The 12949-nt window shown below is 41.3% G+C and overlaps 1 protein-coding gene across 1 annotated transcript in view; it reads right to left on the bottom strand.

The window, feature by feature from the left end:
• LOC124027372 (probable E3 ubiquitin-protein ligase HERC1) overlaps positions 1 to 10500 on the bottom strand; it is a 31325-nt gene extending 20825 nt beyond the window's left edge. Inside the window, exons 1-3 of the mRNA XM_046339820.1 lie at positions 10327 to 10500; positions 7887 to 7963; positions 3467 to 3719 (exon numbers count right to left, since the gene is read on the bottom strand). Coding sequence (XP_046195776.1) covers positions 3467 to 3719; positions 7887 to 7963; positions 10327 to 10335 — 339 coding nt within the window. The 5' untranslated portion in view covers positions 10336 to 10500. The remainder of the gene's footprint in view (positions 1 to 3466; positions 3720 to 7886; positions 7964 to 10326) is intronic.
• Positions 10501 to 12949: the final 2449 nt, after the last annotated feature.

The following is a 12949-nucleotide window of genomic DNA, read 5'->3' as shown; positions in this document are numbered from 1 at the left end:
TATCACCATACAATATTATCACCACACCATATTATCACCATACCATATTATCACCACACCATATTATCACCATACCATATTATCACCATACTGAGAGACCTCACCATACCATATTATCACCATACCATATTATCACCATACCATATTATCACCATACTGAGAGACCTCACCATACCATATTATCACCATACCATATTATCACCATACCATATTATCACCATACTGAGAGACCTCACCCTACCATATTATCACCACGCCATATTATCACCATACTGAGAGACCTCACCATACCATATTATCACCCTACCATATTATCACCATACCATATTATCACCATGCCATAGTATCACCATACCATATTATCACCATACTGAGAGACCTCACCATACCATATTATCACCATACAATATTATCACCACACCATTTTATCACCATACAATATTATCACCATACAATATTATCACCACACCATATTATCACCACACCATATTATCACCATACCATATTATCACCATACCATATTATCACCATACCATATTACCACCATACCATATTATCACCACACCATATTATCACCATACCATATTATCACCATACTGAGAGACCTCACCATCCCATATTATCACCATACCATATTATCACCATACAATATTATCACCACACCATATTATCACCATACCATATTATCACCATACCATATTACCACCATACCATATTATCACCATACCATATTATCACCACACCATATTATCACCACACCATATTATCACCATACTGAGAGACCTCACCATCCCATATTATCACCATACCATATTATCACCATACCATATTATCACCATACCATACTGAGAGACCCCACCATACCATATTATCACCATACCATATTATCACCATACCATATTATCACCATACCATATTATCACCATACTGAGAGACCCCACCATACCATATTATCACCATACCATATTATCACCATACTGAGAGACCCCACCATACCGTATTAACACCATACCATATTATCACCATACCATATTATCACCATACCATATTATCACCATACCATATTACCACCATACCATATTATCACCATACCATATTATCACCATACTGAGAGACCTCACCATACCATATTATCACCATACCATATTATCACCATACAATATTATCACCATACCATATTATCACCACACCATATTATCACCACACCATATTATCACCATACTGAGAGACCTCACCATACCATTTTATCACCATATCATCTTATCACCATATCATCTTATCACCATACCATATTATCACCATACTGAGAGACCTCACCATACCATATTATCACCATACCATATTATCACCATACAATATTATCACCACACCATATTGTCACCATACCATATTATCACCATACTGAGAGACCTCACCCTACCATATTATCACCATACCATATTATCACCATACCATATTATCACCATACCATATTACCACCATACCATATTATCACCATACTGAGAGACCCCACCCTACCATATTATCACCACACCATATTATCACCACACCATATTATCACCATACTGAGAGACCTCACCATACCATATTATCACCATACCATATTATCACCATACCATATTATCACCATACCATATTATCACCATACTGAGAGACCTCACCCTACCATATTATCACCATACCATATTATCACCATACCATATTATCACCATACCATATTATCACCATACTGAGAGACCTCACCATACCGTATTAACACCATACCATATTATCACCATACCATATTATCACCATACCATATTATCACCATACCATATTATCACCATACCATATTACCACCATACCATATTATCACCATACCATATTATCACCATACCATATTATCACCATACCATATTATCACCATACAATATTATCACCATACCATATTATCACCACACCATATTATCACCACACCATATTATCACCATACTGAGAGACCTCACCATACCATTTTATCACCATATCATATTATCACCATACCATATTATCACCATACCATATTATCACCATACTGAGAGACCTCACCATACCATATTATCACCATACCATATTATCACCATACCATATTATCACCATACAATATTATCACCACACCATATTGTCACCATACCATATTATCACCATACTGAGAGACCTCACCCTACCATATTATCACCATACCATATTATCACCATACCATATTACCACCATACCATATTACCACCATACCATATTATCACCATACCATATTATCACCATACCATATTATCACCATACTGAGAGACCTCACCATACCATATTATCACCATACCATATTATCACCATACCATATTATCACCATACCATATTATCACCATTCCAAGTCAAACAGGAAGCACAGCTCCATTTCCTAGGCTAGTTTCCAAGTCGAACAGGAAGCACAGCTCCATTTCCTAGGCTAGTTTCCAAGTCAAACAGGAAACACAGCTCCATTTCCTAGGCTAGTTTCCAAGTCAAACAGGAAACACAGCTCCATTTCCTAGGCTAGTTTCCAAGTCAAACAGGAAACACAGCTCCATTTCCTAGGCTAGTTTCCAAGTCAAACAGGAAACACAGCTCCATTTCCTAGGCTAGTTTCCAAGTCAAACAGGAAACACAGCTCCATTTCCTAGGCTAGTTTCCAAGTCAAACAGGAAACACACCTCCATTTCTAGGCTAGTTTCCAAGTCAAACAGGAAACACACTCCATTTCCTAGGCTAGTTTCCAAGTCAAACAGGAAACACAACTCCATTTCCTAGGCTAGTTTCCAAGTCAAACAGGAAACACAACTCCATTTCCTAGGCTAGTTTCCAAGTCAAACAGGAAACACAGCTCCATTTCCTAGGCTCGTTTCCAAGTCAAACAGGAAACACAACTCCATTTCCTAGGCTAGTTTCCAAGTCAAACAGGAAACACAACTCCATTTCCTAGGCTCGTTTCCAAGTCAAACAGGAAACACAGCTCCATTTCCTAGGTTAGTTTCCAAGTCAAACAGGAAACAACTCCATTTCCTAGGCTAGTTTCCAAGTCAAACAGGAAACACAGCTCCATTTCCTAGGCTCGTTTCTAAGTCAAACAGGAAGCACAGCTCCATTTCCTAGGCTAGTTTCCAAGTCACACAGGAAACACAGCTCCATTTCCTAGGCTAGTTTCCAAGTCAAACAGGAAACACAGCTCCATTTCCTAGGCTAGTTTCCAAGTCTCTATCCCCACACCTCCATTTCCTAGGCTGGTTTCCAAGTCAAACAGGAAACACAGCGCCATTTCCCCCTCATCATCTTCATCCCCCACATCATCCTCATCCCCCTCATACTCCTACTCCTCCTCATCCCCCTCATCCCCCTCATACTCCTCCTCCTCATACCAATATCGTAGCTCATGACCTTAAGCTGAGGAGAGGAAAAAAATACAGAATAAATCTATCACCTCATGGAAATTATCCTCTGTGATGCCGCTGTCTTCAATGTGAAGAATGCTGTTGAGTGTCTGAACGTAGAGCAGGTCCACCTCCTCTAGATCCTCCAGGACCAGAGGAATACAACACAGCTGCTTCCACACCATGGGGGCAAGGTGCAGGTCCAGGGGCTTCTTGGTCCGGATAGCCACCCCCATCAGGATGCCCAGGAACTTAAACTGGAGGAGCTGCTCATCCAGACAGGATGACGGGCTCAGCAGGAACCTGGGGGAGGGACAGGGAGGTTTGGAGTTGACCTGAGTGTCCCATAACACAGAGTCATATAGACTATAGCTCTGTAGTGTCCCATAACACAGAGTCATATAGACTATAGCTCTGTAGTGGCCCATAACACAGAGTCATATAGACTATAGCTCTGTAGTGGCCCATACACAGAGTCATATAGACTATAGCTCTGTAGTGTCCCATAACACAGAGTCATATAGACTATAGCTCTGTAGTGGCCCATAACACAGAGTCATATAGACTATAGCTCTGTAGTGGCCCATAACACAGAGTCATATAGACTATAGCTCTGTAGTGGCCCATAACACAGAGTCATATAGACTATAGCTCTGTAGTGGCCCATAACACAGAGTCATATAGACTATAGCTCTGTAGTGGCCCATAACACAGAGTCATATAGACTATAGCTCTGTAGTGGCCCATAACACAGAGTCATATAGACTATAGCTCTGTAGTGCCCCATAACACAGAGTCATATAGACTATAGCTCTGTAGTGGCCCATAACACAGAGTCATATAGACTATAGCTCTGTAGTGGCCCATAACACAGAGTCATATAGACTAGCTCTGTAGTGGCCCATAACACAGAGTCATATAGACTATAGCTCTGTAGTGGCCCATAACACAGAGTCATATAGACTATAGCTCTGTACTGACTATAGCTCTATAACACACAGAGTCATATAGACTATAGCTCTGTAGTGGCCCATAACACAGAGTCATATAGACTATAGCTCTGTAGTGGCCCATAACACAGAGTCATATAGACTATGGTGACTGGTAATAACACAGAGTCATATGTATGTCTCTAGTGGCCCATGACACAGAGTCATATGAGACTATAGCTCTGTAGTGGCTGTCTCTATAACACTGGTAATGAGACAGATGTCAGTAATGTGGTACTGTCTCTATGGTGACTGGTAATGAGACAGTGTCTCTATGGTGACTAGTAATGAGACAGCGTGTCAGTAATGTGGTACTGTCTCTATGGTGACTGGTAATGAGACAGTGTCTCTATGGTGACTGGTAATGAGACAGCGTCTCTATGGTGACTGGAAATGAGACAGCATGTCAGTAATGTGGTGCTGTCTCTATGGTGACTGGTAATGAGACAGCATCTCTATGGTGACTGGTAATGAGACAGCATGTCAGTAATGTGGTACTGTCTCTATGGTGACTGGTAATGAGACAGCATGTGTGTCAGTAATGTGGTACTGTCTCTATGGTGACTGGTAATGAGACAGCGTGTCAGTAATGTGGTACTGTCTCTATGGTGACTGGTAATGAGACAGTGTGTCAGTAATGTGGTACTGTCTCTATGGTGACTGGTAATGAAACAGTGTGTCAGTAATGTGGTGCTGTCTCTATGGTGACTGGTAATGAAACAGCGTGTCAGTAATGTGGTGCTGTCTCTATGGTGACTGGTAATGAGACAGTGTGTCAGTAATGTGGTGCTGTCTCTATGGTGACTGGTAATGAGACAGTATCTCTATGGTGACTGGTAATGAAACAGCGTGTCAGTTATGTGGTACTGTCTCTATGGTGACTGGTAATGAGACAGCATGTCAGTAATGTGGTACTGTCTCTATGGTGACTGGTAATGAGACAGCATCTCTATGGTGACTGGTAATGAGACAGCGTCTCTATGGTGACTGGTAATGAGACAGTGTGTCAGTATTGTGGTACTGTCTCTATGGTGACTAGTAATGAGACAGTGTGTCAGTATTGTGGTACTGTCTCTATGGTGACTGGTATTTAGACAGTGTGTCAGTAATGTGGTACTGTCTCTATGGTGACTGATAATGAGACAGTGTGTCAGTATTGTGGTACTGTCTCTATGGTGACTGGTAATGAGACAATGTGTCAGTATTGTGGTACTGTCTCTATGGTGACTGATAATGAGACAGTGTGTCAGTATTGTGGTATTGTCTCTATGGTGACTGGTAATGAGACAGCGTGTCAGTAATGTGGTACTGTCTCTATGGTGACTGGTAATGAGACAGTGTCTCTATGGTGACTGGTAATGAGACAGTGTGTCAGTAATGTGGTACTGTCTCTATGGTGACTGGTAATGAGACAGTGTCTCTATGGTGACTGGTAATGAGACAGCGTCTCTATGGTGACTGGAAATGAGACAGCATGTCAGTAATGTGGTGCTGTCTCTATGGTGACTGGTAATGAGACAGCATCTCTATGGTGACTGGTAATGAGACAGCATCTCTATGGTGACTGGTAATGAGACAGCATGTCAGTAATGTGGTACTGTCTCTATGGTGACTGGTAATGAGACAGCATGTGTGTCAGTAATGTGGTACTGTCTCTATGGTGACTGGTAATGAGACAGCGTCTCTATGGTGACTGGTAATGAGACAGCATCTCTATGGTGACTGGTAATGAGACAGCGTGTCAGTATTGTGGTACTGTCTCTATGGTGACTGGTAATGAGACAGCGTGTCAGTATTATGGTACTGTCTCTATGGTGACTGGTAATGAGACAGCGTCTCTATGGTGACTGGTAATGAGACAGCATCTCTATGGTGACTGGTAATGAGACAGCGTGTCAGTATTGTGGTACTGTCTCTATGGTGACTGGTAATGAGACAGTGTGTCAGTATTGTGGTACTGTCTCTATGGTGACTGGTAATGAGACAGTGTCTCTATGGTGACTGGTAATGAGACAGTGTGTCAGTAATGTGGTACTGTCAATATGGTGACTGGTAATGAGACAGTGTGTCAGTATTGTGGTACTGTCTCTATGGTGACTAGTAATGAGACAGTGTGTCAGTAATGTGGTACTGTCTCTATGGTGACTAGTAATGAGACAGTGTGTCAGTAATGTGGTACTGTCTCTATGGTGACTAGTAATGAGACAGTGTGTCAGTAATGTGGTACTGTCAATATGGTGACTGGTAATGAGACAGTGTGTCAGTATTGTGGTACTGTCTCTATGGTGACTAGTAATGAGACAGTGTGTCAGTAATGTGGTACTGTCTCTATGGTGACTAGTAATGAGACAGTGTGTCAGTAATGTGGTACTGTCTCTATGGTGACTGGTAATGAGACAGTGTGTCAGTATTGTGGTACTGTCTCTATGGTGACTAGTAATGAGACAGTCAGTAATGTGGTACTGTCTCTATGGTGACTAGTAATGAGACAGTAATGTGGTACTGTCTCTATGGTGACTAGTAATGAGACAGTGTGTCAGTAATGTGGTACTGTCTCTATGGTGACTGGTAATGAGACAGCGTGTCAGTAATGTGGTACTGTCTCTATGGTGACTAGTAATGAGACAGTGTGTCAGTAATGTGGTGCTGTCTCTATGGTGACTGGTAATGAGACAGTGTCTCTATGGTGACTGGTAATGAGACAGCGTGTCAGTAATGTGGTACTGTCTCTATGGTGACTAGTAATGAGACAGTGTGTCAGTAATGTGGTACTGTCTCTATGGTGACTGGTAATGAGACAGCGTCTCTATGGTGACTGGTAATAGACAGTGTGTCAGTAATGTGGTACTGTCTCTATGGTGACTGGTAATGAGACAGCGTCTCTATGGTGACTGGTAATGAGACAGTGTGTCAGTATTGTGGTACTGTCTCTATGGTGACTGGTAATGAGACAGCGTCTCTATGGTGACTGGTAATGAGACAGTGTCTCTATGGTGACTGGTAATGAGACAGTGTCTCTATGGTGACTGGTAATGAGACAGCGTCTCTATGGTGACTGGTAATGAGACAGCGTGTCAGTAATGTGGTACTGTCTCTATTGTGACTGGTAATGAGACAGCGTCTCTATGGTGACTGGTAATGAGACAGCGTCTCTATGGTGACTGGTAATGAGACAGCGTCTCTATGGTGACTGGTAATGAGACAGCGTGTCAGTAATGTGGTACTGTCTCTATGGTGACTGGTAATGAGACAGCGTGTCAGTAATGTGGTACTGTCTCTATGGTGACTGGTAATGAGACAGCGTGTCAGTAATGTGGTACTGTCTCTATGGTGACTGGTAATGAGACAGCGTCTCTATGGTGACTAGTAATGAGACAGTGTGTCAGTAATGTGGTACTGTCTCTATGGTGACTGGTAATGAGACAGCGTGTCAGTAATGTGGTACTGTGCGTCTCTGTTGGCTGTCCTAGCCAGTCCTCACCTGTCTCTGTTGTAGCCCACCTCAGCTGTGGCGTTGGGGGAGGGGATGAGGAGATCCACTACTCCCGTCTCCAACTCCTACACAGGAAATAGGCGTCAGTCTCACAAGATATCCTGTCCACAGCCCGTCTCTAAATAATATCACGATTTGTTAGTTGAACATTTCAGGAAACCAGTGTAAAGAAGATAAACTTAGAAGAATAGACAAGAACATAGTGCAGACACCACAAGGAAATGACTTCAGGTTGAGACTGAGGATTTGTTCCCAAATTTAAAATAGCAAACCACTTAGAATGTATGTTACTGTCCCACTACTATTTATAATACAGTCACTAATTCTACTGTTACTATTTATAATAGTCACTAATTCTACTGTTACTATTTATAATAGTCACTAATTCTACTGTTACTATACTTTTATAATACAGTCACTAATTCTACTGTTACTATTTATAATAGTCACTAATTCTACTGTTACTGTCCCACTACTATTTATAATACAGTCACTAATTCTACTGTTACTATTTATAATAGTCACTAATTCTACTGTTACTGTCCCACTACTATTTATAATACAGTCACTAATTATACTGTTACTATTTATAATAGTCACTAATTCTACTGTTACTGTCCCACTACTATTTATAATACAGTCACTAATTCTACTGTTACTATTTATAATAGTCACTAATTCTACTGTTACTGTCCCACTACTATTTATAATACAGTCACTAATTCTACTGTTACTGTCTCACTACTATTTATAATACAGTCACTAATTCTACTGTTACTATCTCACTACTATTTATAATAGTCACTAATTCTACTGTTACTATCCCACTACTATTTATAATACAGTCACTAATTCTACTGTTACTATCTCACTACTATTTATAATACAGTCACTAATTCTACTGTTACTATCCCACTACTATTTATAATACAGTCACTAATTCTACTGTTACTATTTATAATAGTCACTAATTCTACTGTTACTGTCCCACTACTATTTATAATAGTCACTAATTCTACTGTTACTATTTATAATAGTCACTAATTCTACTGTTACTGTCCCACTACTATTTATAATACAGTCACTAATTCTACTGTTACTATTTATAATAGTCACTAATTCTACTGTTACTGTCCCACTACTATTTATAATACAGTCACTAATTCTACTGTTACTATCCACTACTATTTATAATACAGTCACTAATTCTACTGTTACTATCTCACTACTATTTATAATACAGTCACTAATTCTACTGTTACTATCTCACTACTATTTATAATACAGTCACTAATTCTACTGTTACTATCTCACTACTATTTATAATACAGTCACTAATTCTACTGTTACTGTCCCACTACTATTTATAATACAGTCACTAATTATACTGTTACTATGTCACTACTACTTATAATACAGTCACTAATTCTACTGTTACTATCTCACTACTATTTATAATAGTAACTAATTCCACTACTACTATTACTACTATTTATAATACAGTCACTAATTCTACTGTTACTAACTCACTACTATTTATAATAGTAACTAATTCCACTACTACTATTACTACTATTTATAATACAGTCACTAATTCTACTGTTACTATCCCACTACTATTTATAATAGTAACTAATTCCACTACTACTATTACTACTATTTATAATACAGTCACTAATTCTACTGTTACTATCCCACTACTATTTATAATAGTCACTAATTCTACTGTTACTATCCCACTACTATTTATAATAGTCACTAATTCTACTGTTACTATCCCACTACTATTTATAATAGTCACTAATTCTACTGTTACTATCCCACTACTATTTATAATACAGTCACTAATTCTACTGTTACTATGTCACTACTATTTATAATACAGTCACTAATTCTACTGTTACTATCTCACTACTATTTATAATACAGTCACTAATTCTGCTGTCCCAATACTATTTATAATAAATCAAATCAAATCAATAGTAGTACAGTCACTAATTATACTGTTAATAATACCTCCTGCAGCATCTAACTGTGAACTCTACTGTAACTGACACATCTTACTGTAAACTATACTGTAAATGACACAGCTTACTGTAAACTCTACTGTAACTGGCACATCTAACTGTAAACTATACTGTAACTGACACAGCTCTACTGTAACTGACACAGCTTACTGTAAACTCTACTGTAACTGACACAGCTTACTGTAAACTCTACTGTAACTGACACAGCTTACTGTAAACTCCACTGTAAATGACACATCTAACTGTAAACTCTACTGTAACTGACACATCTTACTGTAAACTCTACTGTAACTGACACATCTTACTGTAAACTCTACTGTAACTGACACAGCTTACTGTAAACTCCACTGTAAATGACACATCTAACTGTAAACTCTACTGTAGTTAAACTGTTACTCTACCTGACACATCTCAGTGATGGTGTCATCAAACACCCCTCCAGCATCGTCGGCCCCCTCCCCCACCAGCTTGACCTTCCAGGCCCTGGACGGCAGTCGCAGGTCAGACGCATTCAGCTTGACCACCTGACGGGCTATCTGCACAAAGATGGGCTTACACTTACGACCCCTGGACAGAGAGAGAGGAGGATGGAGAGGGAGAAAGAAAGAGGGGCAGAGAGAGAAAGAAAGAGAAAGAAAGAGAGAGAGGATGGAGAGAGATAGGGGGAGGAGGTAGAGGATGGAGAGAGAGGCAGAGAGAGATGGCGGAGGTAGAGAATGGAGGGAGAGAGAGAGAGAGACAGAGATAGGTAGAGGATGGAGAGAAGGTAGAGGATGGAGAGAGAGAGAGAGAATGTAGAGGATGGAGAGAGAGAGAAGGTAGAGAGAGAGAGATAAGGTAGAGGATGGAGAGAGGGAGAGATAGAGACAGAGATAGAGGATGGAGAGAAGGTAGAGGATGGAGACAGAGAGAGAGAGAAGGTAGAGGAAGGAGAGAGAGGGAGAGAGAGAGAGAGAGAGAGAGAGAGAGAGAGAGAGAGAGAGAGAGAGAGAGAGAGAGAGAGAGAGAGAGAGAGAGAGAGAGAGAGTAGAGAGAGGAGAGAGAGAGAGAGAGAGAGAGAGAGAGAGAGAGAGAGAGAGAGAGAGAGAGAGAGAGAGAGGTAGAGGAGAGGAAGGAGAGGGAGGGAGAGAGAGAGGCAGAGGAAATGGAAGATGATGAAAAAGGGAGGCAGAGAACAATTAGTTGAATCTCAATGTAACATAAACACACTGCATTTCATACTGCCGCAAGGAGCAGACATCATAACATAAACACACTGCATTTCATACTGCCGTAAGGAGCAGACATCATAACATAAACACACTGCATTTCATACTGCCGTACCGAGCAGACATCATAACATAAACACACTGCATTTCATACTGCCGTAAGGAGCAGACATCATAACATAAACACACTGCATTTCATACTGCCGTAAGGAGCAGACATCATAACATAAACACACTGCATTTCATACTGCCGTAAGGAGCAGACATCATAAACACACTGCATTTCATACTGCCGTAAGGAGCAGACATCATAACATAAACACACTGCATTTCATACTGCCGTACCGAGCAGACATCATAACATAAACACACTGCATTTCATACTGCCGTACCGAGCAGACATCATAACATAAACACACTGCATACCGTGAGGAGAACATCATAACATAAACACACTGCATTTAGGATAGTGGACAGACCGTGAGGAGAACATCTAACATCTCTACTCCTCTAGGATAGTGGACAGACCGTGAGGAGAACATCTCTACTCCTCTAGGATAGTGGACAGACCGTGAGGAGAACCTCTCTACTCCTCTAGGATAGTGGACAGACTGTGAGGAGAATCTCTCTACTCCTCTAGGATAGTGGACAGACCGTGAGGAGAACATCTCTACTCCTCTAGGATAGTGGACAGACCGTGAGGAGAACCTCTACATCTCTACTCCTCTAGGATAGTGGACAGACCGTGAGGAGAACCTCTACATCTCTACTCCTCTAGGATAGTGGACAGACCGTGAGGAGAACATCTCTACTCCTCTAGGATAGTGGACAGACCGTGAGGAGAACCTCTCTACTCCTCTAGGATAGTGGACAGACTGTGAGGAGAACCTCTCATCTCTACTCCTCTAGGATAGTGGACAGACCGTGAGGAGAACCTCTACATCTCTACTCCTCTAGGATAGTGGACAGACCGTGAGGAGAACATCTCTACTCCTCTAGGATAGTGGACAGACCGTGAGGAGAACCTCTACATCTCTACTCCTCTAGGATAGTGGACAGACCGTGAGGAGAACATCTCTACTCCTCTAGGATAGTGGACAGACCGTGAGGAGAACCTCTACATCTCTACTCCTCTAGGATAGTGGACAGACCGTGAGGAGAACCTCTACATCTCTACTCCTCTAGGATAGTGGACAGACCGTGAGGAGAACATCTCTACTCCTCTAGGATAGTGGACAGACCGTGAGGAGAACCTCTACATCTCTACTCCTCTAGGATAGTGGACAGACCGTGAGGAGAACATCTCTACTCCTCTAGGATAGTGGACAGACCGTGAGGAGAACATCTCTACTCCTCTAGGATAGTGGACAGACCGTGAGGAGAACCTCTCTACTCCTCTAGGATAGTGGACAGACCGTGAGGAGAACCTCTACATCTCTACTCCTCTAGGATAGTGGACAGACCGTGAGGAGAACATCTCATCTCTACTCCTCTAGGATAGTGGACAGACCGTGAGGAGAACCTCTACATCTCTACTCCTCTAGGATAGTGGACAGACCGTGAGGAGAACCTCTACATCTCTACTCCTCTAGGATAGTGGACAGACCGTGAGGAGAACATCTCTACTCCTCTAGGATAGTGGACAGACCGTGAGGAGAACATCTCTACTCCTCTAGGATAGTGGACAGACCGTGAGGAGAACCTCTACATCTCTACTCCTCTAGGATAGTGGACAGACCGTGAGGAGAACCTCTACATCTCTACTCCTCTAGGATAGTGGACAGACCGTGAGGAGAACATCTCTACTCCTCTAGGA

Source organism: Oncorhynchus gorbuscha, unplaced genomic scaffold, assembly GCF_021184085.1.
Source record: "Oncorhynchus gorbuscha isolate QuinsamMale2020 ecotype Even-year unplaced genomic scaffold, OgorEven_v1.0 Un_scaffold_3147, whole genome shotgun sequence".
Classification (NCBI taxonomy): Eukaryota; Metazoa; Chordata; class Actinopteri; order Salmoniformes; family Salmonidae; genus Oncorhynchus; species Oncorhynchus gorbuscha.
The sequence above is the reverse complement of the archived record's forward strand: the minus strand, read 5'-3'. Positions and strand labels throughout refer to the sequence as shown.